The sequence below is a fragment of the Sorghum bicolor genome, chromosome 6, assembly GCF_000003195.3.
Source record: "Sorghum bicolor cultivar BTx623 chromosome 6, Sorghum_bicolor_NCBIv3, whole genome shotgun sequence".
NCBI lineage: Eukaryota > Viridiplantae > Streptophyta > Magnoliopsida > Poales > Poaceae > Sorghum > Sorghum bicolor.
In genome coordinates this window covers 43538925-43565195 of record NC_012875.2, presented here as the reverse complement: position 1 = coordinate 43565195, position 26271 = coordinate 43538925, and the positions used below count along the sequence as shown (strand labels likewise).

At 48.7% G+C, this 26271-nt stretch overlaps 1 protein-coding gene across 12 annotated transcripts; it reads left to right on the top strand.

The window, feature by feature from the left end:
* Positions 1404 to 24673, top strand: LOC8072991 (probable protein phosphatase 2C 42). Of its 12 annotated transcripts, none has more exons than XR_002454179.1 (17): positions 1404 to 2072; positions 2572 to 3685; positions 3794 to 4345; positions 7131 to 7447; positions 10440 to 10570; positions 10703 to 10772; positions 10962 to 11067; positions 11262 to 11385; positions 11474 to 11596; positions 11716 to 11833; positions 11917 to 11981; positions 12066 to 12118; positions 12692 to 12746; positions 17324 to 17386; positions 17464 to 17546; positions 23096 to 24015; positions 24344 to 24673. XR_002454179.1 is itself a non-coding variant. In XM_021463122.1 (17 exons), the coding sequence occupies exons 6-17, from the start codon at positions 10460 to 10462 to the stop codon at positions 24357 to 24359; spliced, it is 987 nt and encodes a 328-aa protein (XP_021318797.1). In that variant the 5' UTR covers positions 1404 to 2072; positions 2572 to 3685; positions 3794 to 4345; positions 7131 to 7447; positions 8132 to 8413; positions 10440 to 10459; the 3' UTR covers positions 24360 to 24673. The 12 variants fall into 12 exon arrangements, 10 of the variants coding, with proteins under 10 accessions (XP_021318797.1, XP_021318798.1, XP_021318793.1 ...); XM_021463122.1 differs by lacking the exon at positions 23096 to 24015 and adding an exon at positions 8132 to 8413; XR_002454180.1 differs by lacking the exon at positions 17464 to 17546.

Sequence of the window (26271 nt, the reverse complement as noted above, 5' to 3'; positions counted from 1 at the left end):
CTTGTGTGAATTTGTACATGGAGCTAAAACGAGCTTTACTATCTCTTATTGAAGTTTGAGGAGGGTTTTCAAATTCACCAACTAATTTAGGGTAAATCGAGCTTTACTCTTCTTTTGTGTGTGTGTGTGTGTGTGTGTGTGTGTGTGTGTGTGTGTGTGTGTGTTATATGGATACTCTAGACACAAAGAAAACGGTGGCAATGCAAGGGAACAGTCTGAACTCTGAACTCTGAAGTCACATTTCTGAATTCTCGGAGTTTTTTCAGAAAGCACGACTACTTCATGTAGGCCTTTCAGGTGAAGCTGTGGCATACACTAAGCACTGATTACTGAACTAAACTAGATGGCATGTAGAGTGGTGTAGTTTAAACTGCTACTGCAACATTCATTCAGCATTAGTAGACTATATTGTGTTGTTCTTTGAGCTGATTAAAGGTGTCAGAAACATTCCATGCGGGATTCTGTGCAAGCATGTTCATTCTGAAAGATGGACAAAAGCCATCTCGGTTCTGAATCCTGTGCTAATTTCATTGTGAGATGAACTGATTAGACTGATTAGTGAAACATTTTAGAAGTATTTCCCAACACATATGTTCCTCTGTTCATGAATGGCGTTGTCAGTTCATAACCTGAATGAACAAGCACCTAGGCAGCTTTTAATGCCCAATAATCTCGAACGGGCGACGGGCTTTACACCGATCAAACGTCAGCAGCCCACAAAGACATTAGTTGTTTTTTTTTTCAAAGTAGCAACTTGGTTAGTGAATGATGTCGGCTGTTCCACACCTGGAGAGCGAGTTTCCTCTGCCTGCTGCAATGAAGGTTGCATATGCATGCACGATGTCTACCACTTGCTCCTCGCTCTAGTCGAGATCTATATCTATATATAATGCCCCATTGCAAAACTGAACATTGTACCTTTGAGCGCCAAAAAAACAGGAAGCACATTGTTTTGAGGGAAGCAAGAACACAGCACCATGCGCTCGCCCGCTATACGGTTTATACCCGTTGTTGTAGTCCAGACGTCTCTGCCTCCGTGGTATGTCTGCGTATGTTGGGCTTGCGGGCAGCAGCTGTGGTCTTTCGCTTGGGCCTTGTTTAGTTCCCAAAAATTTTGCAAAATTTTTCAGATTCTCCGTCACATTAAATCTTTAGACGTATGCATGGAGTATTAAATATAGATGAAAATAAAAACTAATTACACAGTTTGGTCGAAATTGACGAGACGAATCTTTTGAGTCTAGTCAGTCCATAATTGGATAATATTTATCAAATACAAACGAAAGTGTCGCTATTTCTATTTTGCAAAATTTTTTAGAAGTAAACGAGGCCCTTGGTTCGCTCGCTCTCTCGGCGCAGAAAAGCTGACGCCGAGGCCGCCGATACACTTGGGGAGCCCCACCCAACCTGAAAGCACAAGAACTCAGGCCGAGGTCACGTGCAGCGGAGCACCCCATTCCCACCCCCACCTCGACCTCGCCGCCTCCGCCCTCCTTCTCTGCCCCCGCGCCGCCTCCCCTGTCCTCTCCCTTCGCGATGAAGCAACGGCACAGCGCCACCGTGAGGCTAGGCTAGTACGCTCCCATCGTTCCGCGACCGATGACGCCGCGGTGCCGCCAGGGCGAGTATTTCGCGGAGCGCCGGCGCACCACGAGGGCTTTGCTGCGCCGCGACGCGGGCTGGCTGGCTGGGCTCCGGTGTCCACGCCGCGGCTGCTGTCTGTGGCCCGCGATGCCGCGAGGGTTGGTCAGCCACGCGCCGCTGCTGGTGCTCCGCGTCGCGAACGTTGCCAGGGGGGCCTTGACCCCGCTGAAGCTGCCGCTACCTGGCCGCAGGGGCCGTGCGCTAGATGCCGGCGCTGCGACGACCCGTGGAGTTGCAGCATTGCTCGCTCGTGTGCGGCCGCCGAGCTGGCGCCGCCGCGACCGCGAGCGGTGGATGCCCCCGTGCGCCGTGCGCGTACTAGCCGCTCGACGCGACAAGCCGTCAGCTTTGGGCGCCCCCGTCTCGTTCCTGCTCGCATAGTCGCATCGGCACGGCACACCACGTACGGAATTGTGGGACCACACCAGGTACTACTCTTACACCAAACCTCGATCACCTCGAGATTATTGAATTCGTACTATTTCTCACGCTGATCTTGCTAGCTGTTCCATATTCACCTTTTTGGTTCGTTTACTTCAAGAAGTATGTCGAAGCTGAGATTGAAAATTCTTTGATTGGTAAAAATATATTAGGACTTCACAAAAAAAATGGCCATGTGCTTATTGCTAGGATCAATTCAAAAGTATTGCTTAATCTTACATCTTAGTACTTAAGAGTTCAAATACATTTATATCTTGTGGATGTTTTTTTTTTCAGAAATCATTATCAGTTTCTTGTTCCATTGCTAATTTCAGATTTCCATATTCAACATGCTTTCTATTAGTCAAGGCAACATTCCGTTTCAATCATTTCCTTTTTCATAGTATGTTTGGAATGATGGCTATCTTGATCATCAGTTATTCAGAAGCTGCAGATGGGAAGTATGAAACATTTAATGAAGCTAATTCTCCTCAATTTTTGCTCCAGGTGGTTGAGGCGTTTCCCTGGCTTGTAACACCATTTTGTGGATGGCAGGCATGTCTAGTTTGCACTTCATCAACTCATTGTCAGAGCTCTGCCATGGGACTCCAAATTTCCAGGATACCCTTCATGGATCACACTCACCACATGTTCACCATGGCCTGGGCCCTCACTTCCTAAGCCAATGCCATCTGCTATCGTCACAGACATTTTTCAAGCTAATGCATTCAGACCTTGGTTGCCTGCGCTTACAGCTTCTCACATGTGAAGGTGCACTACATTTAAGCATGCCAGCACATATGCCATGCAAGCCAAGCATGCCCGGCGATGTGTTTCTGTGCAAGGCTTCATCTGTGGCACTGATAGGCTGCATCTTCCACTTTTGGATGGTTACTTCAGCAATGTCATCTTGACCGCCACATCATTTGTTAAGGCAAGCAAGGTGACCAGTGGTCTAGCAGATGGGTTGCAGTCATCCAGGAGGCACTAAGTTTGATGGATAATGACTATTGCCGCTTAACATTGGACTACCTGGGGTTGAACCGGAGTTTTCAGCATTGATAGATGGAGCTCACACCTACCAATTCCCAAACCTTGGGCTCACGAGTTGGGTGTGGCCTCTGGTCATGGGCACAATCACATGCGGCGGCCTGAGGTTTCTTATCGCAGGTCCAAATGGCAATGTGCAGGCTGAACACATGAAGATGGTCCAGAAGATGATATTTGAGTTGTAAATGGAGTGCTTTACTTAGGATTGTAATAGGACAAGAAAGCTTCAGGGCGTAGCTGGTTTCTCCCTGGTGAAACTTCTGAATCTTTAGAGCAAACCCAGTTAGTGTTAGTCTCAAATCTTGTAGAGTGAGTTTAGGGTCCACCATTTTATGGGAATATGTAACAATTACCAGTAATTAGTTGTATTTAGAAAGGGGGGAGACAATGCAGAAAGGGTTTACAAAGTTACATTCTGCGAAGAAACTTGAAGGGAAATCATTGCAGCCAAGTGAGCCAACATGCAGGGCAGATTGGTCTGGTGTGCTTGTGCTTCTCTTCTCCCTGGAGTTATGGAGTACAATCTGTCATCATGGCTTGAGTCAGGATGGAGCTGCTAGTGAATACTCAGGTTGGCTGAAAGTTTCCTCTATGGCAGATTTGTGTTCCTGATGTTTCTTCAAGGTCATGCTACAAAAATATGACCAATGACATGTGTAAATTTTCATTACTTTTCCAGATTGAACGGGCAGCTATTATAACCTAAAGGAAGGTCCTCCGGAGTCCAGACGTCTACTATCTGTGTGGTGGGGGCAGCTGCGGTCTCTTGACTCAGAAATGCTCCTTGCGGTGTACGCCTGTCCTGTTTCAACTTTCAAGGCTACTTACTGTACTATTTTGCGGAGTGCGGCCGACATGTGGGGCGCTGCAGACGCCGAGGCTGATACGCTCTATTGGAAACCTGAAAGCACAAGAGGTCTGAAGCAGCCCGAGGCCACTGCAGGGGAGTGCACCCACCACACCCATTCCCGCCCGGCCACCCCCACCTCACCGCCGGCGCTGCGATGACCCGTGAAGGTGCAACATCGCTCCTCGATCGACTCGTGTTGCCGGCGGCACCGCGAGCGGTGGGCGGGCGCCCCCATTTGTGCACTAGCTGCTCGACGCGACGAGAGTGCCGATGCCAAACCGTCAGCTTGGGCGCCCGTGTGCCTCCACTGCTCCCGGCCGTGTCTCGTTCTTGCTCGCATCGCATCGGCGCACCACGTATAGAATCGTGGGACCACACCAGGTGCTACTCTTACACGAATCCTTGATCACCTCATGATTTTTTTGAATTCGTGTATTTCTCACGCTTATCATGCTAGCTGTTCTATTTGGATTCCCAGTCATAGCGTCTCGAACCTTTCCTCATGCTCACCTCCGCGTACAACTGTTATCCTTAAGTCACACTCTAATTTTGCTACAACTATACGCCTATGTAGATTTCCCTACAATTAAATCTATATGTTTATTCTATTACGGTGTCAATTGTTAGAATAATTAAAGTTTGTCCACATAATTTGATGCTTTTCAATTTATATAGATCTGAAACGTGCATTTTAAGCTTGAAACCTTTGCTGGTCTGTCTCGACTCTCGAGATATTTGCCCCCTGGTTCTATAAGATTTTATCAGAAAATAAATTAAAAGGAGATAGATGTGGAAGGGGAGGAGAATGTTAAGGCATAGTACAGCTGTTTGCGGTTAAAAAGTATAAGCGGGCCAGGCCACTGCAACAAACCGGACAAAAAAGTGCCCTTGAGGAAAGAAACGTGACATCGTGATAATCCACATGCTATTCGTATTTATTATTACTAACAAATAGGATTAATTGCCGAACCGCATTTTATTTACTGCACACGGCTTGCTATTGATGACGGTGGAATCTGGATTAACCATTTAACCGCCTTCCTGATTGGGAAGGTAATAAGACAAAGGCGGCAAAGAGGATCACTGGGCTCGCGGCGTGAACTTGGGCGCGACGCGTGCGCGAAGCCGAGCCGGTGAGCCGATCCATCGGCTCGTGGGCACCCGAGCCAAGCAATCGACCGGGGAGGCCGGGTGCGTGGAGCAAGTGGGCGTGGCGCTGGTATAAATGCAGCTGTGCAAGTGCCTCTCCCTTGCATGGGACGACCGCATTCTCTCTCTTCTCTCTCCCAATCCCTCTCCCTTTCTCCCTCCCTCTGTCTCTCTCTCCTGCGAGGAACGGCCGGGAAGGTGAGATCGATCGTCCCCTCCCCTTTCTCTCTTCTCCACGCTCTGTTTCTGTTCGTTTCGCCCTCATCAGCGCTGCGATTTCTCGCTCGCTCCCGTGCGTGGTGGCGTTCTCTGTTGGTGGCAGCTTTGTTGCCGTTGCTGGGGTTTTACTGTCGTGGTGGTTTTTGTGGAGGTGAAGGAGGCTGCGGGGGCACCGATGGTTCCATGGTGATCTTCCCATACCCTCCCTCCTTCGAACTCGATCGGGGATACCGGTTCTTCTGGTTGGTCGTCTCAACGTCGATCTCTTGTCGACGGCTAGCCTTTGCTTTTGATTTTGTGTGCTTGCGTGCGGTGCTGGTGAGCACTCTCGTTTCGAGTTCGATTCCATCCTTCTTCACGAGTCCCTGCATCTCCGAAACTATTTGAGCGGTTGTGCCTCAGTTCGCGCTTCGCTGTTGCGTTTCCGTATTCGTTTTGCTGCTGTTGTAGAGGTTTATTCGGAGGGAAGGCAGCTAATGAGCACCACGACTCCATGGTGGACTCGATTCAGCTTTCGTCTCGAAAATTCTGCCGTTCTTTCATCAACCGTTTATTGTTTAACTCGTCTTGCGTTCGTGATACTGTTTATGTGCGTCAGAACTCGAGGATAAATCTGCTCGTGATCTGTCTATTTTTTTTTGTTGTTAATTTGGTATCTGCTATGATCGGCATGTTTGAGAGATCGCTGTTTTTGAATTTGGTTTTAGGGTTTTAGAAACGTGTGGATTTGGACCACCTTTTTTCTTAACCCGTTTTTTTTTAATCTCCTCGACACTACTGGGCGTGCCCGACTGCTTGTCCCTTTTCCTGTTCCTTGCATTGTGCCCTTCGTTGGATCTCCACCTTGATTTTCCTTTCGTGAACAATTTCAGATCGTTGTTGTTGTGCCATCATGCGCTGCAAACTGCATGCCCTTTTATTTTCTCACCCCTTGCTTTTTATTTTTATACGTCACGGGGTTGGCATTTCTGGCTTACTTACTAACCGTGTAAGTTAATCTTGCAAAATTGAGTGTGTTTTCTTGTCTGTTACTATAATTTCTTGTCAAGGATGTTATGTAGTGGCATATGGCTATGTAGTAGTTCCTTCATGTCAGAAAAGTTTGTAATGCTAAAGCATCATTAAATCATGACTGTTGCTTGTTTTCATTTCATATAGATATAGAGTTCCTATACAATTAGTTTGTTATTCGGCATGTTGAAGTAATGGTCCTCAAATTCATACAAGCTGAAATTGCTATCTTGTTTTTGACATGAAGCCGTGTGTTATCGCAAAAATCTTAGTTTACTTTAGGGTTAGTTTTTGAAATAGATCTTAGGTTTTCAGAATTTTGTTAATGCATCCTTGAAAACTGCTATCTTCCATATAATTATTAATTGTCCTGTAGCGCACCCAAGGGCCCTGTTTCCAAACCTCGGTAAAATACTGCATGCCATTCAAAATTGTCTCTGTTGGTTCCTTGACCATAAAATTGATGAAGATAAGAGTTCTGCATTGAGCTTTCCAATCAATGGTGTATTCCTATCTTTGTTTTTTCTTTCTGCAATGAGATCCTAATTTGCATAGGACAATGCCAGTGCTAATGGATCTTTCTATTTGTATTTCATCAATGCTTTCTGGCATTTCTGTGATCATAAATCTGATGTTAATCCATCTTAATATAAAGATTTGCAGCTCTCCTTTGTGTGCTGGAGAAAAAAAAATACTGATGTTAGTTTGTTCTTTTCCAATTTTTTTCCTGGTGTCGATGCCGTGATTGCTGTCTGTGGCCCGCCTCCATGTCGCGTGGGTTGGTCAGCCACACGCCGCCGCGGGTCCTCCGTCTCTCGAGCGTTGCTGGGGGCCTTTGACCCCGCAGAAGCTGCCGCTACCTGGCCGCCGGTGCTGCGACAGCCCGTGAAGGTGCAACATTGCCCACGTCGACTCGTATGCAGCTGTCGTGCTGGCGTCGCCGCGAGCGGTGGTCTGGCGCCCCTCGTGCGCGCACTAGCCGCTCGACGCGACGAGTGCCAATGCCAAGCCATCAGCTTTGGCGCTCGTGTGCCCGATGCCCCCGCTGCGTCTCATTCCTACTCGCATCGGTGCACCATGTGCTGAATCGTGGGACCACACCAGGTGCTACTCTTACAACAATGCTCGAGCGATCACCTCGAGATTATTTTTCGAATTCGTATTTCTCACGCTTATCATGCTAGCTGTTCTATTTGGATCCCCAGTCATCCTGGAGCGTCTCGGACCTTTCCTCATGCTCTTACAGCTGCTATTATCTCTGCCGATCATTAAGTCACACTCTGAGTACAGTAATAAGCACCATTCTCACGGTGCCAAGCAATTAAAGTTTGTCCATGTAATTTGATGCTTTCAATTTATTAGGATCTGAAATGCGCATTTTTAAACTTGAAACCTTGCTGGTCTGTCTCGAGATATTTGCCCCTTGGTTCTATTGATTTTAAAATAAATTTAAATTAAAAGCAGATAGAAGTGGAAGGGGGTGGAGAAGGGAATGTTAAGGCATACAGCTGTCGCGGTAAAAAAGTAGGCGGACCAGACCTCTGTAACAAACAAGTAGAGAAGTGCCCATCAAGAAAGAAACGTGACATCAGTGTGATCCGGCATCGTGCGTGTTTTGTTCGAAATTTGGTACTATTCACATCGGCTTAATCCACTTTATCCTATTCGTATAATTAATTAACAAACAGGATTAATTGCCGAACCGCATTTTCTTTACGGCACACACGGCTTGCTATTAATGACGGTGGAATCTGGATTAACCATTTAACCGCCTTCCTGATTGGGCAGGTCAAGACAAAGGCGGTTCACCGCTCGCGGCGTGAACTTGTCTGGGCGCGTGACGCGTGCGCGAGGCCGAGCCGAACGAAGCCGAGCCGGGTGCAGCCGATCCATCGGCGCATGGGCACCCGAGCGAAGCAACCGACCCGAGGCGTGGAGTGGGTGGCGCCGCCGGGTATAAAGTACAAGCGCCCCCCTCCCTTGCATGGGACGACCGCATTCTCTCTCTCTCGCCCAGTCTCTCCCTTTCTCCCCCTCTCTCTCTCTCCCCTACGAGGACAGCCCGGGAAGGTGATAGATCGATCTCTCTGCTTCCTCCCATTTCTCTGTTCTCCACGCTTTGATTCTGTTCAACTCTGCTTCATCCCCCAAACCCCGTTCTCCTGCTACTTCCTTCTAAAGCTCGTAAGATCTCTTACCAGCGCTGCGATTTCGTCTCGCTCCCGTGCGAGTTCGCGGTGGTGTTTTGAATGTTGCTGCTGTTTTTCCTTGTCATCGACCAGATTCCACGCTCGGCGTGCTGGGTGTTTTTGGATTTGCGAAGCCCTGCGAGATTTTGACCCGCGGATTTGATCTCGTTGTTGTGAGTTGTTCTTCCGTGTTTTTGGTGCTGTTGGGTAGCGTTGTTGGCGTTGCTGGGCTTTTACTGTCGTGGTGGTTTTTGTGGCGGTGAAGGAGGTTGAGGGGGCCGCGGGGGCACCGATGACTCCATGGTGATCTCCGATTGCTTCCCTCCTCCGAACATGGGCATGCTGGTTCTTCTGGTTCGTCTCCCCGTCGATCTCTTGACGGCAACCCTTTGGCCTTTGCTTTTGTGTGCTTACGATGCGGGAACTGTGCGGTGCTGGTGAGCACACTCTCGTTTGGAGTTCCATCCTTCTCCGCGAGACCCTGGATCTCCGAAACTTTTTGCGCGCCCTCAGTTCGGACTTCGCGCTGGTTGTTGCTGCGTTCCGGCCGTATTCGTTTTGCTGTTGCTTTGCGTATTGGTTTATTCGAAGGGAAGGCGGCTAATGAGCACCGCGTCTCCATGGTGAACTCGATTCACCTTTCCTCTCGAAAATTTTGCCGTTCTTTCATCAACCGTTTATCGTTTAACTCCTCTTGTCGTTCGTCGTGCTACTGCTTATGTGCGTCAGAAACTCGAGGATAAATCTGCTCGTGATCTGTCTATCTTTTTTTTTTGCCGTTGTTTTGGTATCTGCTATGCTCGGCATGTTTGAGAGATCGCTGTTTCTGAAAGTGGTTTTAGGGTTTTAGAAACGTGTGGATTTGGACCACCTTTTTTTTTTCTTACCCCGTTTCCTGTTGATCTTCTCGACACTACTGGGCGTCCGACTGGGATTGGTCTCTGCCTGTCCCTTTTCCTCTTTCCTTGCTGCATTCTGCCCTTTGTTGGATTTTCCTTTACTGAACAATTTCAAATCGTTGTTGTTGTGCCATCATGCGCTGCAAATTAACTGCATGCCTTTTTATTTCCCCCCCCCCCTTGCTTTTTATTTTTTATGTCACGGGGTTGCCATTTCTGGCTTAACCGTGTAAGTTAAGCTTGCAAAATTGAGTGTGTTTTCTTGTCTATTACTATAATTTCTTGTCAAGGATGTTATGTAGTGGCATATCGCTATGTAGTTCCTTCCTGTCAGTAAAGTTTGTAATGCTTAAATCATTACTGTTGCTTGTTTTCACTTCATCTAGATAGAGTGCCTATACAATTAGTTTGTTATTTGGCATGTTGAAGTAATGGTCCTCAAAATTCATACAAGCTGAAATTGCTATTCTGATTTTGACATGAAGCTGTGTGTTATCGCAAAATCTCAGTTCACTTTAGGGTTAGTTTTTGAAATAGATCTTAGGTTTTCAGAACGATGTTAATGCATCCTTGAAAACTGCTACTTATTTCATATTATACAATTGTCCTGTAATGCACCCAAGGGCCCTGTTTCCATACCACGGTAAAATCCTGCATGCCATTCAAAATTGTCTCTGTTGGTTCCTTGACCATAGAAATGGTTAAGATAAGGCGAGTTCTGCATTGAGCTTTCCCAATCAATGCTATATGCCTATCTATGTTTTCTTTCTGCAATGAGATCCTAATTTGCATAGGACAATGCCAGTGCTAATGAATCTTTCTATTTGTATTTCATCAATGCTTTCTGGCATTTCTGTGATCATAAATGTGATGTTAGTCCATCTTAATATATAGATAAGCAGCTCTCCTGTGTGCTGGAGAAAAAATGCTGATGTTAATTTGTTCTTTTCCAAAAATTTTCCTGGTTATGAATATTTAGGATATTATACTCACACTAGTATGCAGCAGGATATCAAGCTTCGCTATGCATGGCACTTGCTGTACCTGTGACACTAAAGACTACTGAGGAGGGTGGGAATGAAAGATTTGATTACGCGGTGTCAGCTATGCAAGGATACCGTCCAAATATGGAGGATGCTGTGAGTAACCTACCAGCCTTTGTGTAGGATCATTGGGTGCATAGTTATATGAAATACACATGATTGACTTGCTAGTTGCTATAAGTTGCTGTTAAACCATTGAAGCCTCATGATAACCTTCTTTCTCTGCAGCATGCAATTGTCTTAAATCTTGATGCTGCAACTGGCACATCATTCTTTGGTGTTTATGATGGCCAGGGAGGTATGATCTTCACTCTAATCCTCTTAAACAAGTTTCAAATGCATGATGCCAAAAGACAGGCCAGATGTTTAGCTACTTGTGTCCATTGCGTTCTTACTATGCATTCATGAGTACTGTTGACTCGTTTTTTTGTTTTAGCAATAGGTACCATTTACCATGATATTTGGTTTATTGGAAATTCTGTTTCAGGACCTGCTGTTTCAAAGTATTGTGCGAGACACTTACACACAGAGCTTCTCAGACATGAAAGTTTCCGTGATAATCTCCAAACTGCAATTGAGAGAACGTTCTTAAGGTTTTCAGCCTTCTGTAGCTCACTGAATTCATGAATTATATATTTTTAGATGGCATAAGTTATTTCCCTCCATTACTATAGTTCGATGACAAAGGGCCAACATTGCCTATTCTTTGCTCATAGTTGATAGATGAACTTTTGCTGCACGTGCAAATAAGAAATATGTAAGCATTGCTCCTACTCTGCTGCTGTAGGATGGATGAGATGATGAAAGACAGGAGTGCAGGGTGGGAATTATCTGGGTATGGTGGTAATGACAATTGGAAAGCATATAGAAAGGCTCTGCGCTGGAGTCTACTTCTACCCTTCTTCTGTCAGGTTCTTACTCAACTATTTTATCTATAAAATCTAGCATATGAAAGCTTGTAGCTTATAACATTTCACTTCATCCTCAAAATTTTTCCAGAAGCCTGCCTATCCGGGGCCAGAAAATGATGGATGTACTGTGTGTGTGGTTCTCATTAGAGGCAACCAAATCATTGTGGGAAATGCTGGTGATTCTCGCTGTGTACTCTCAAGGAATAATGTGGTCCGTTGACTCATTCTTTTGTCAAGCATATGTCTGATACCAAATCAGCCTGATATTTTGTACCACTAAATGTATTCTAATGGTGCCTAATACTCTGTTTATTTCCATTATACGCAAAGGCGGTTAATCTATCCACAGACTTTAAACCAAGCCTTCCAGCTACAGGACATGCGGTAACTTTTAGTGAGAGGAAATGCCATCGTGTTGATGATGGAATTGCAATTGCAATATCACTTGGTATAGTTCTACCTGAATTTTGAGTCTGTTGTGGGATTCTACAATTGATTGTGTTATCAGTGTTTTACTTCCTTGCATTTCAGGTGACCTGCTGTACAAGGATAACAAGGATTTATGTCCCCAACAACAAGCAATTACTGCCTTTCCTGTAAGTATTACTATATACTGTCACTAAAATGTGTTTCATCCATCTGGGTACCATCTGATGGAAAATTGGTCCCTTATTTGTTAGGAAGAGTTAACTCAAGATGACCAGTTTCTTATCATAGCATGTAATGGAATCTGGTAAGTTTTCAGCTAAAAGACACTGGTGCACTGTTTTATGGACTGTTTTATTTTGTTTGCTACGAGATGTCCTTGATTCCATGAAACATAATCAAGCTAAAATGATAGTTATCTTCCACACATTTGTCTTTTCCAAGTTCTTTATATTAGTGTTCAAATTGTCCAGGGGTGGGGTTTGTAGGTTTTGGTTCAGTTAAGTTTTATTTGCTTTGGACTGGGCCACTGCACCATTTTGTATGGTTTTTGAACTTCTGGATATAATAAGTTCTTTCCTTAGTTTGATGTGATGGGCCCAGAGGGGTCAGAATTACAGGATGGCGCAATAATATCTGCCAATCCTTTGTTCGCTTATGTTTATAGTGTCTTGTGTCCTGATAATTGTGCAAGTTAATTTGCTGAAAACATCATGAGTTTTTTTTTAATTTGGAAGAACTTTGAAGAGCGTGAATTTTACCATACTTCTGGAACTCTGGATGACATCAGCACTTAATGATACATAATGCTATTTTGTAAATAATTTTTATGTTGTTTGCTCTAAAATTCACACGGCTCTTCCATGTCCTTTTTTTGCAGGGATTGCCAAACAAGGCACCAAGCTGTTGATTTTATAAGGACACAATCAAATACAGTGAGTATTCTTCTGGCGAACATATCTGTTCGTTTGACAATTATGTATTATATGGGTTCTTTTGGCTATTAGATATTAGATTCTTTAAAAAGGTTTGGATGCACGATATGCTTATTCATTGAGAAATATACAATACATGTGAAATATTATCCCATCTGTGTAGTAATCAAAATTTCATTAAAGATTTTGTATTATCAACATTGTGAAATTTTATTAAAGGTTGTGAAATTTTATTGTTGCTCATTAGAGAGGAAATACTTCTATGGAGTCTGGCTGGGGCTAGAGAAATTTGTCATCTCCTCGCTCTAGTGCCAAGAAACTAGGACTCTTTCTCGGTTGAGGTCAAGTCTTTTTGATGTCATAGGTGAAGCTGTTAGAAATTCTGATTGGATTACTGGGCCAACCCTAGAAGGGTGGTTGTATAACAGTCATACACGGGCCTCATGAGCCTAATATACAGGGCCTCATGGCCTAATCCACAACACCTCCCCGCAGTCTGAACTACCAGCGCAACGGAGTTACAGACTGGACACGAAAAGAAGCACATACACGAGCCCCCCACAGACGCAACTAGCCACCGGTGATATTGAGGCTGGAGCGAAACTCGGTGAAGGTCGAGGGCGGGAGGCCTTTGGTGAAGATGTCGGAAACTGGGAGGTGGTCAGGACGTGAAGGACCCGAACATCGTCGATGGTGACTCGATCATGAAAAAAGTGTAGATCGATCTCCACATGTTTGGTCCGCTGGTGCTACACAGGGTTGGTGGAGAGGTACACCGCACTGACGTTGTCGTAGTAGACCAGCGTGCTCCGGAAGAGAGGGTTGTGGAGCTCGGCAAGGAGCTGCCGGAGCCAGGAGGCCTCAGCCACGCTATTGGCGATAGCGCGGTATTCCGTCTCGGCACTAGAGCGGGAGACCACCGGCTGGCGGGACGACCAGGACACCAAGTTGCCACCCAGAAAGACAGCGTAGCCGGAGGTGGAGCGCCGAGTGTCCGGACACCCGGCCCAGTCGGCGTCAGTGTAGACAGCGAGCTCAGTGGAGGAAGACCGGTGGAAGAGCAGACGGTAGTCGACAGTGTCGTGGAGGTAGCGGAGGATGTGCTTTAGAGCAGCAAGGTCGGACTCTCGGGGATCATGCATGGGTAGACAAATCTGCTGAACTGCATAGGTGATGTCCGGCCTGGTGAAGGTAAGGTACTGAAGTGCACCGGCAAGACTCCGATATGCAGTAGGATCTATCACGGGGGTGCTCTCGGCCTCTGACAGCTTGCCCTATGTGCACCAGCTCGTTCCAGGGTATCAAGAGTATACTACCACTAGTGGAGAAGGAGCCCAGTGGGACGAGGCTCAACAGTGACCCTGAGGAAGTGGTGGAGCACACCAAGATCCTTCATAGCAAATTCCAGTCGAAGGAAGGTGATGATGTGACAAAGTAGTGACGGCCTACAGGCTGTGAGCACAATATCATCAACATAGAGCAGCAGGTAGGCAGTCTCAACTCCATGGTGATATATAAACAGGGACGTATCTGACTTGGCCTCTACAAATCCCAGTGTCACTAGGAATGCAGCAAACCGAGAGTACCACGCCCGAGGGGTCTACTTGAGGCCGTAGAGAGACTTGTTGAGTCAGCAAACCATGTCGGGACTAGAAGAGTCAACAAACCCCGTTGGGTAGCTACAGTAGATTGTCTCAGTGAGAGTACCATGCAAAAAGGTATTCTTGACGTCCAGCTGATGCACGAGCCATGAGCGAGTGAGAGCCAGTGAGAGTACTGTGCGGATGGTGGCCGGCTTCACCACTGGGCTGAATGTCTCATCATAGTCGACCCCAGGGCGCTGAGTGAAACCCCGGAGAACCCAACGAGCCTTGTACCGATCAAGGGTACCATCAGCCCGCCGCTTGTGCGTCCAGATCCACTTGCCGGTGACGGCATTGGAGCCAGGCGGACGCGGTACCAGATCTCATGTCCGGTTGGCAAGGAGCGCCGCGTACTCGTCTTCCATCGCGCGGCGCCAGTGTGGTTCTCACAAGGCTCACGAACGGAAGAGGGTACAGGAGAGACCTGCGGTTCACCGGGGTCGCCGCGAGCCCGCGAGAGCCCGGGGCCGCAGGGTACCAGCCGCGTGTCGCATCACCATAGGGTGAACGTGATGCGGGTATCAGTGAAGGAGTGTTGGGTGGTACACCGGCGGCACGACACGGGCAGCCGGGGGCCGCGGCGGCGGAGTTGGCGTCGCCGGCGGAGAAGAGGCCACAGGTGGTGGAGGCATCGCCGACGGAGAAGAGACCACCGGGGGTGACTGAGGCACCACCATGGGCGACTGAGGCAGCGGAGCTGGCCGCGCACGGCGCTGGTAGACGTGCACCAGCTAGGCGAAGCGCGCAGGGGGCGCGGAAACCGATGCCCCCAGACTCGCGTCGGGCGGAGGGGCAGATGGAGTAGCGGAGGGCGACGCCTCTGAACCCGTGCAGGGTGCAGGGCCAAGAGCATCACTGGTGGGCGGCAAGCTGTGACACAGGCCCGGCGAAGAGCACGAGGGAGCAGTACCTGCAGGATACAACGGCAAAGGTGGCTGGATCGCCATGTCAGTGGGAAACATAGAGCAGGGGTCAAAGTCAGGGGTGGAAGTGGGTGTGGTGGTGGTGGAGAAGGGGAAGACGGACTCATCAAACACCACATGGCGAGAGATGAGGACCCGACGAGAGGTGAGGTCAAAGCAACGGTAACCCTTGTGATCCGGAGAATACCCGAGGAAGACGCACAGAGTGGAACGGGGAGCCAGCTTGTGGGGAGCGGTGGCAATGGTGTTAGGGTAACACGCACACCTAAAGACACGAAGGTGCTCATACCGAGGGGTACCGAAGAGAGCATGGTGTGGCGTAGGAGCTGGGCAGGCAACGGAAGGAAGGCGGTTAAGAAGATAGGTGGAGGTGTGCAGACTCTCAGCCCAGAAGCGAGCAGGAAGCGACGCCTGGAGTAGAAGGGTGCGCATGATGTCGTTCGTGGTGCGAATCATGCGCTCAGCCTTGCCGTTCTAGGAGGAGGTATACGGACAAGACATGCGCAACTGGACACTGTGAGAGAGGAAGAAGGCACGGGAGGTGGTGTTATCGAACTCACGACTATTGTCACACTGGACAGCCTTGATGGTGTGGCCGAACTGAGTAGATACCTTGGCGAAAAAGTGGAGAAGTGCGGGGAACGCATCAGACTTTGCACGCAAGGGGTATCCACAGGGAAAAATCATCAACCACCACAAGATAGTATTTATAGCTAGAAATGCTGATGACAGGAGATGTCCATAGGTCACAGTGTACAAGATCAAAAACATGGGCAGCATGTGAAGAAGTATGAAAAGGAAGTCGAACATAGCGGCCCAGTTGGCATGCATGACACAGGTGCTCATCATGAGCCCGAGTACAATGAATGTCGAAACTACGACTAAGCTGCATCAGAGTATCACGACCAGGATGGCCAAGGCGACGGTGCCAAATGGTGGAGGAAGGAATAGCGGCGAAAGCAAGTGACAAAATAGACGGCGAAGAGGGTGGAGCAGACGTTGAAAAACGAAGGGTGTAAAGGGGCTCCGTGATGTCACATCGGAGAAGAGGACGCCGGGAAGCCAAATCCTTCACAGTAAGACCAAAAGAGTCAAATTCAACAGAACAGGAATTGTTAGCTGTAAAACGACGAATGGAAAGGAGGTTGTGAACCATAGAAGGTTTAACAAAATCATTAGGGACACGAAAAGAACCATGAGTGCCGGCGGCACCCACGAACGTGACAGGAAGGCATGAACCATTGGCGACCATGATGGACGAAGGGTGAGAGGAAGAAGGAGGGTGAACGGAGGAGAGTATACCAGGGTCTGGAGTAGTGTGGTAAGTGGCACCCGAGTCAGCGATCCAGTCTGGACCGACAGGCGGTGTTAGGGCCATAGTGCTGAAGGAGTGGACGAAAGCCGTCGGGTCCCAACCGACAGGCCTGGGCGAGGTTCCAGGAGGTGTAGCCCATGCAGTCGCTGAGGGAAACCCCAGAGGAACACCAGCGAGCATGGTCACCGACGGGCGAGGCTCACCGCCGGGAGCGTGGAAAGGCCACATGGAGATGCGCCCTGACCAAGGGTTGTGGAAAGAGGGCCAGCGTGCGGTGTGTGGAGGCATCGGTGCCGCGTTACTCCCATGGCTAGGACCCGCACCACGTCCCCCTCCGCCGCGACGACGGCCACCACGGCCCCCCACCCCCGCTCCGCCCGGGGGGAAGAGGACCAAGAAGAGACGACGGTGGCGGAGCGGACGGACGCGGCGGAGGAGTGGCGGCAATGGCAGTCGAGGAGGGCGAGGACCCCGGCTAGGAGGTGGACCCAGGCTGGAGGCCTGAGTGAGCTCCTCCATGACAAGGTCATCACGGACCTGCAGGAAGGTGGGAAAGGGCCACTGCTGGGTGATCCACGTCCGGAGCTGGGCGTAGCGGTCACTGAGCCCATGGAGGATGTGACAATACATGTGAAAATTTTAGTAATCCACACTGAATTTCTGCATAATTCTTACTGCTGCAAGTTGTATTATCAGCAGGTTGCGTATGGGATGCTGAAACATGGAGCCCAAATTGCGAAGTTTGCCGACAAGATACGTGTAAGAAACTATACTTAAGTAAAAGTCTATATGCATTTTTGTTTATACTGATTTATTTTTTTCCTCTGAAATTATAGAATACTGTCACATTTGTACTTGATGGAAGTAATTATGATGTATGGGAACAATACATGATGGTGATGGCTCACTTAAGATTTTGGTATGTGTCAAATGGAGTCAGCATCAATTTGCGTCCAATTCTGGGTTATGACAGATTTGTGCACATAGTACCATCCAGAGGAACAATACTGATAGAAGCCAAACAGGCTGGGATTGAATATCTGAATGAATAGATTACAGGAGGGATTACATTTATATAGGAGAGAGGGAGAGGGATGGCCCAAGGGGCCAGCAGTGAGAAAGGGCCAGTATAGCTGGCGCCTGCACAAATAGCTAGGAGATTACAATAAGGAGCAATTAATTCTAACACCCCCCCGCAGTCGGAACTTCGGTGGAACGAACGTTCAGATTGGAGCGAAAATCCATGAACACAGAAGACGAAAGTCCTTTGGGAAGACATCTGCGAATTGTGAGGTGGTGGGGACGTGAAGCACACGAACAGCACCAATAGCGACGCGTTCCCGGACGAAATGGAGGTCGATTTCCACATGCTTGGTGCGCTGATGCTGAATGGGGTTGGAGGAGAGGTAAACGGCGCTGACGTTGTCGCAGTAGACGATGGAGGCAGACTGCAGAGGGTGGTGCAGTTCCTGTAGAAGCTGCTGTAGCCATGAAACCTCAGCAACGCCATTTGCCACGGCCCGGTACTCGGCCTCGGCGCTTGACCGAGAAACGGTGGGCTGCCTCTTGGATGACCAGGAGACGAGGCTGCCACCAAGAAAAACAGCGTATCCAGAGGTGGAGCGTCGTGTATCAGGGCATCCAGCCCAATCTGCATCAGTGTATACCACAAGTTGTGTTGGAGCAGACCGAGGGATGATCAGACCAAAGTGGAGAGTGCCCTGAAGGTACCGAAGGATCCGCTTGGCAGCCACAAGATGAGCTTCTCGAGGATCATGCATGTGGAGGCAGATCTGCTGCACGGCGTACGCAATGTCAGGTCGGGTGAAAGTTAGGTACTGGAGCGCGCCTGCAAGACTGCGATAGGCTGTGGGATCAGCAACAGCAGGACCAGCATCTGCAGAAACTTTGGCACATGTGTCAACAGGAGTAGTGCAAGGTTTGCAGTCGCTCATCCCATGGCGAGCAAGGATGTCCAAGGTGTACTGACGTTGTGACAAAGTGAGTTGGTCCTTGTGGCGCTGGACAGCCACACCAAGAAAATGATGGAGAGGGCCAAGGTCCTTCATGGCGAATTCTTTCTTGAGTGCCGCAATCACACGGTGTAAGAGCTGTATGGAGGAGGCAGTGAGGACTATGTCGTCAACATACAGCAGCAGGTAAACTGTCTCAGTGCCACGGCGATAAATGAAAAGGGATGTGTCTGACTTTGCTTCACTGAAGCCTAGAGACAGCAGGAAGGAGGCAAACCGGCTGTACCATGCACGCGGCGCTTGCTTGAGGCCATAAAGGGATTTGTTGAGTTTGCAGACATGTCCAGGAAGTGCAGGATCAGCAAAACCAGTGGGCTGGCAGCAGTACACAGTCTCTGACAAAGTCCCATGAAGAAAGGCGTTCTTCACATCAAGTTGATGGATGGGCCAGTCCAAGGAATGAGCCAAGGTGAGGACAGTCCGGACGGTAGCAGGTTTGACGACGGGGCTGAATGTCTCGTCGTAATCAACACCGGGACGTTGAGTGAACCCGCGAAGGACCCAGCGAGCCTTGTATCTGTCCAGGGAACCATCTGCATGAAACTTATGCTTGAAGATCCATTTGCCAGTGACCACATTCGCCTTGGCAGGACGGGGAACAAGCTCCCAAGTGTTGTTGTCTTGTAGGGCAGCATACTCCTCTTCCATGGCCCGACGCCATTGTGGGTCGGCGAGGGCGTCACGACAGGAGCGTGGCAGAGGGGACAGCGCCTCAGTGTGTAGCGCGAGGCGCGGCTGCAGGCGCGGCTGCCGGTAACCGGACTTCCCACGAGTCGCCATGCCATGAGTGTTGGCGACTGGCGGGATGGGGATAGCTCCTGTTGGAAGTGGAGGGTCATTCTTGACGAAGCGCGGTGGTGAAGGAATCATGCTGGAGCGTCGAGGAGGTGGCTTAGTAGCGGACGCCGGTGGTGTGCTGGAGGCAGGTGGACGCCTAGTGTAGACATGGATGACCGGTGGTTTGTTGAAGGAGGGTGCCGCAACAGGTGCCTGTACAGGAGGACCCGTGGGCACCGGAGTAGAGGTCGCCGGAGGCGCCGGAGATGCCTCTGTAGAGGGCACCATGGGCGCCGGGGGCGCCTCTGCAGGGGGTGTCATGGGCGCCGACGGACGAGGCGCCTGTGCTGAGGGCTGCATGGGCACCTGTACAGGTCGAGCTGGAGAGGAGCCTAGCGGCCGAGGCACGAAGCCTGACGAAGGCTGCCTGAGGGACGGTGCGCCCAAGGTGGACACCGGCTGGGAGGGCATGCGGGCTGGCAGAAGGCCAGCAGCCCACGAAGTACCTGCAGGTGGAAGTAAAACTGACGAAGAATCGTCGTTAGTTAGAAAATCGAGCTCATGTGGAGGTGGCGAAGGTCGACGGAGGGAGAAAGGGAACGTGGTTTCGTCGAAGACAACGTGTCGTGAGATGATGACGCGGTTTGTAGTGAGGTCAAGACATCGATACCCCTTGTGGTCAGGAGAATAGCCAATAAAGACGCACAAGGAAGATCGTGGAGCGAGCTTGTGTGGGGTGGTGGCGGTGAGGTTGGGGTAGCAGGTGCTCCCGAAAACACGAAGGTCGTGGTAGGAAGGGAGAGTGCCATAGAGAGCAAAGAAGGGAGTGCTCATGTTCAGTGTCTTGGTTGGGAGGCGATTGATGAGGAGAGTGGCTGTGGCAAGAGCATCAGCCCAGTAAGTGGGAGGCATGGATGCTTGGAAAAGCAAGGTGCGGGTGACGTTGTTGACAGTGCGAAGCATGCGCTCGGCTTTGCCATTTTGCTGTGAGGTGTAGGGGCATGACATGCGAAGGGTGACACCTTTGGCAGAAAAGAAAGCCCGAGACGCAGAGTTGTCAAATTCGCGCCCATTGTCACACTGTACAGACTTGATGGTGCAACCAAATTGGGTGAGCACATAGGCAAAAAAATTGGAGAGAGTAATAAAGGTGTCAGACTTTAGTTTGAGCGGGAAGATCCAAACAAAATGCGAGCAGTCATCAATAATTACTAGATAATATTTGAAACCAGATACACTAATGATTGGTGAAGTCCACAAATCACAATGTATTAAATCAAGATTTTTTGTTGCACGAGACAGGGAATTGGAAAAGGGCAAGCGGACATGACGCCCAAGCTGGCAAGCATGGCAGAGAGTGTCATCGTTGGGCTTGCTACAGATGATGGCGGATGACTTGGCAAGAGTCTGAAGAGTAGCCTTCCCCGGATGACCGAGCCGATGGTGCCAAGTAGTGAAGGAGGGAGTGGCCACGAGAGCACAGGAACCGGATGGCGATGTCGGGAGCTGCAAGGTGTAGAGGGGTCCCGAGCTGTCACAACGAAGGAGGAGGTTCCTGGTACGGAGATCCTTCACAGAAACACCAAGAGGGTCAAACTCGACAGAAACAAGATTATCAGTGGTGAATTGTGGAATTGACAAGAGATTTCTAATAATGTCAGGTGCAATGAGAACATTGTTGAGGCGAAATGGGCCAGGGAGGGTGGAGTAGCCGGTGCCAACAACCGGAAGAGTGGCGCCATTTCCCACAACAATTGAAGAAGGAAAAGAGGAGGTTGGAGACATAGTGACCATACCAGGAGTACCGGCTATGTGGGAGGAAGCACCTGAGTCAAAGACCCAATCCGAGTTGCTGGGCGGCAGATTGAGGCTGACAGTGCTGAAGGCGTTGGCGAGGCCCTCAGTAGTCCATGGTGATGGCGACCAGGTGGAGGTGGGCGCCTGCTGGGGCGCCTGGTAGTATGCCCCTGGAACTGGCTGAGGAGCGAAGTAGCCTGGGGGCACCCCGGCCATGAGAGCTTGATGAGGCGGTGGAGGAGGACCACGAGAGCCACCTGGGTTGGACCCGGGCCACATCTGGATGGACCCGGTCCATGGGTTGAAGAAGGATGGCCACTGGTGGCCATTCGGTGGTCCAGCTTGATTGCTGGCTGGAGCGCCTCCTTGACCGCGTCCACCGCGGCGACGCCGTCCGCGGTTATTGCCGTTGCCGGACTGCTGTCCCCCAGCAGCCTGAGGAAGGCGTGGAGGAGCAGTGGTGTGGCCGAGCTGCTGTCCCCTAGCAGGCTGTGGAGGGCGCTGAGGAGCGGGGGACGGAGTAGACGGCTTACTGGATGGCGCGGTGACGAGGGCCGAGGGCGGAGCTGAAGGTGACGCCATGTTGAGTTCAGCCAGCCTCAGATCAGCACGGACATCTCCGAAGGATGGGAAGGGCTTCTGCCGCGTGACGAGCTGTGACATGAACTGAAAACGTTCGTTTAGGCCGCGCAGCACATTCAGCACCAGAGTCCGGTCCAGGACGGGTTCACCAAGGTCGGCGAGCGCGTCTGCCATGTTCTTCATCTTGCGACAATATTCATCAACAGAGAGAGCACCCTGGCAGAGAGTGCGGAATTCCGCGTCGAGGAGCATGGCCCGTGATTCCCGGTTGTTGAAGAACTGTTGTTCGAGGCCGAGCCACGCCGCCCGAGCAGTGATGCCGTCACGCTCGTGGACGACGTCAAGGAGGTCAGGGGCAATGGTGTTGAAGATCCATGAGACGACGACACAGTCCATGCGGGACCATGCGGCATCGTGGGGGTGGATGGTGTCGCTGAGGACGTGGTCCTTCAGAGCAAACCGGCCAAGGATGAGCAGGATGTAACCACGCCATTTGGAGTAATTAGAGGCTTGCAGATCAAGAACAATTGGGATGAGATTCTTGATGTTCTGCACAGCGGCTGCCTGGCTATGAAGATGAGCAACAGCCGCAGTCTCCGTGGAGATGAAGTGGCCGTCACCCTCCGAGTCGTCGTCGTGGGGATGCTCGGGGTGGAGCCGCGCGCGGAGGGCCGCGGTCTGCTGCTCCAGCAGGTCGGCCTGCTCGCGCTCCAGGTCCAGGGCGGCGGCAGCCGCGCGGACCCGCTCCTGGGCGGCGGCGGCAGACGTGAGGAGGTCCGCCGCCTCCTTGAGTTGGGCGCTGCGCGCCTGGTTGGAGTCGCGCAGGGAGGCGGCCTCGATCTCGAGAGCTTTGGCGGTGGCGAGCGCCTCGTCGCGCAGTTTGGCCGCGGCGGCGGCAGCCGAGGTGCCGGGGCCGGAGACGTCGGAGGAGGAGGGAGCAACCATGGTGGACGCGCGGCGGCCAGAAGAGGGCGCGCGGTGGCCGTCGTGGCCTGAGCGCGGCGGCCTGGGAGGCGCGCGCGGGTCTGGGCTGGGCGACGGGAAAAGAGCGGAAGCAGAGGATACGATTAGACGGATACCATGATAGAAGCCAAACAGGCTGGGATTGAATATCTGAATGAATAGATTACAGGAGGGATTACATTTATATAGGAGAGAGGGAGAGGGATGGCCCAAGGGGCCAGCAGTGAGAAAGGGCCAGTATAGCTGGCGCCTGCACAAATAGCTAGGAGATTACAATAAGGAGCAATTAATTCTAACAAATACATCTTGTCCTCAGATATGGACCAAGATCAGTAAATCTCATTATTGATGGTAGGGCAGCTTGGCTCTATGGAGCAGCAGGAGCCAATGCAATTGTCCAGTTTGAGCGTAAGAATCATACCCTTTATATACAGCATGAATATTCAATTTCACTGAATGGAGAGGGCAAGTATTCCCAAGTCGCCAAAAAAGGGATCGGAAACATCCCTATCGGGATAGATGCTCTAAGAACACTATGTTCTGTATTATCAGAAGTCGATGAAAATAGTGATCTTGATCAAATTGATGAGCAACTTGGAGTTGCAGTTGCTCACATTATGGAACCATTGAAGATCCATAAGGCATATGAAGCAGTGAGTGGGGCATTATTCTCAGGTGAAAGTACTACTTTCGACGAGAAAGATCCAATTATCAAATTGCTGGTCAAGGTTTGGGGAAAAGCTGGTGTAAGTCTGGGAAAGTATGTTTTTGCGAATTTTTGCAATAAATCCCAGCCTTTGCACCTCAATGAAAGGCTGAATGCTGCAGGCATAAAAGGCCTTGAAGATATTTTAGAAAACATGTTTATTATGCCTCGATCATTCATACCGCCGGATTATGTTGACAAGGAACCTTCAATGGTTAATTCGACCTGGGAACCTGTTGATCCAGGAAGTGGCGATCCTAGAGTGATACCCCTTGAGAACCTGTACAGAAGGATACAGGAACAAAGAGAGCAGACTATGAAAGACAATAAGTTTATCCAAGACAGGATGAAATATTTTGGAGACAGGTTGGGTGGGAAACCTTGTGCTCAGGCTGTATCATTTGTGAAGTCAGCAACCACAAGTAGTGTGTTGTCATGGAAAGCATCTCTGCCACTGCCAGTGAAAGGCAATCATATCTTAAATGCTGTTCAAATAGCGAAGAAATACTCTAGATTCTTCAAATAGAAAGGTTAGCTCTAGTTTCCACTTTCCATATGGCATCTGATCTTTCTGTGCAGCACACTTCTCTATAACATGGTCAAGTTCACTTAGATGGCACAAAAGTGAATTCAGCGCTGATGACCCCTTTTAATTGGCGCCTTAGTGGATTGTCATGTATTTCAGGACCCATGTTTCTTTTTCAACTATCAACTGGCATTTGGATTGAGCTAAACAATATGTCTGCAATTATGTTTTCTGAATCTGTGCCTGAAGTTATTTCATAATCAGAATTACCTGCATAGGCTAGTTATGCAATATCCATTTACTGAAAGTGCCATTCTATATTTGCATTGCAGTACAAGCTATCTGTAGAAGATCAGAGGTGATGACTCTGGAGGCAATGAAGATATAGGAGTGCGCTGAAGGATGTTGTGAAAAAGGCGTGGAAGTGTGGAGTGTTCGACATCTTGTTTGAATTCATCACATGCAAGAGCTTGCTTATATACTCATGTGCTGGTATCTGACAGGAGCTGAGGACTTTTTTTTCTTTTTTCTTTTTGCTTGTTTTTCCGTTGAGAAATTGTTCCGTATGCTGGATTAATATGTTCTTCAGACCTCAGTTCGCTAGGTTCTTCAAAAATGCAATAAAGAAAGAGGAGCCCATAGATCTAGGAGTGTTGCTATCACCTTGCAACTTGATCGATGGCGTGACCAAGCCCTACAGTAGTGTAGGCAGTAGCATATATATTACTATTTATTACTCAATTAATTCTAAATTGTAAAATGTTTGACTTTTTTAATATTAAATTTGATAATTTATCTTATTTTAAAAAATTATTACTATCTATTAAATCACTAATGATGTTTAGTTATATACAGAGTATAGTCGATGGCCCAAAAGGCAAAATACGAATTCGGCCTTGTTTAGTTCATCCCAAAACCCAAAACTTTTCAAGATTTTCTATCACATTGAATTTTGCGGTACATGCATGAAGCATTAAATATAGATAAAAAAAAATTAATTACACAGTTTAGTTGTAAATCATGAGATGAATCTTTTGAGTCTAGTTAGTCTATTATTGGATAATAACCTACCAATATACGTACCCGTCTGTATGTACCCACAGTCTGCACCCCATGCAACGAACGTGACCCTTGCTGCCGCCATCGTAGAGGGAAAAAAAACTTAGGCCTCTCCATCTCCCTGCCGTGGTCGTCACCGCCGTCATGTCTACGACCTCGTGCACACCCCATGACTGCTGCGAGGGTCGATCGAGAACGGAGTGCTGTCAACGGCGGCGGAGTAGTGAGAAGATGATGTACGACGTTGGGAGCGTGGCTGTGGCTGGATGACCCTTGGAGAGCTGCCGGATGCGGCTCCTTCATGGGCAGCCATGCGAGGGTAATGACCAGCTTCCAAGCACGTGCACTTGAGGAGAGCATGCAAGTAGCGGGGAGGCGACCAAAAGATCCGTCTGTCTATCTTTGACCTGATTAGATTATTGGGTTTATGTTTGTAAAAAATATAATATTAACAAATCATTTTTATTTCTTTGATTGGTAAAATATGATATAAAAATAGATACATCAATAATTGTTGTACGGAGTACTTCTGCTGAAACAGTGTTGTCTAAAGATGAGGTTTTAGCCAAAACAAAGCTATTCATCTCAATAGAAAGAGGACAAAAACTATTGTGTACATGGATGAACTACCGTTGTCACAAAGGCACGTTAAATTAATTTATTTATTTTTCTTGTTTGGTTGCATTTGTGACTTATCAGAATCATGTAAAATTATGTTATAATTTATTTCTGCTTACTATGCCATATAGATGAACAGCAAAGGAACTAAGAAGAACATTAAATCCTAATTATCTACATTATTTACGTAATAAATCACTCAACTCAATTTAAAAAATCTATTTTTTCCTATTTATATCAATTATTACTTGCTATATATATATATACAATATATGCTTTTTACTTTAATTATACCATTGTTTTTAATAGTCACACGTTAAAGTACGTAAGCCTATAATAACCATAGACACATGTTCATCTAAAAACATAGACATGTGTGAGCTGTTTCCGTCGATTCTCATATGGAAACACGTGCGTGTCGTACGTACATATTTGCTAGTTTTAAAAAATTATTACTATCTATTAAGTCACCAATGATGTTTAGTTATATACAGAGTATAGTCGATGGCCCAAAAGGCAAAATACGAATTCGGCCTTGTTTAGTTCATCCCAAAACCAAAAACTTTTCAAGATTTTCTATCAC

What these genes read in the sequence shown, in the direction of transcription:
- LOC8072991 (XM_021463117.1), top strand. Translation starts at nt 7,261, where the DNA reads ATGCAGCTGTCGTGCTGGCGTCGCCGCGAGCGGTGGTCTGGCGCCCCT. An exon ending in GTCCAAATATGGAGGATGCT is followed by an intron (nt 10,571 to 10,702) that starts GTGAGTAACCTA and finishes CTTTCTCTGCAG; the next exon opens with CATGCAATTGTCTTAAATCT. An exon ending in ATAGCATGTAATGGAATCTG is followed by an intron (nt 12,119 to 12,691) that starts GTAAGTTTTCAG and finishes CTTTTTTTGCAG; the next exon opens with GGATTGCCAAACAAGGCACC.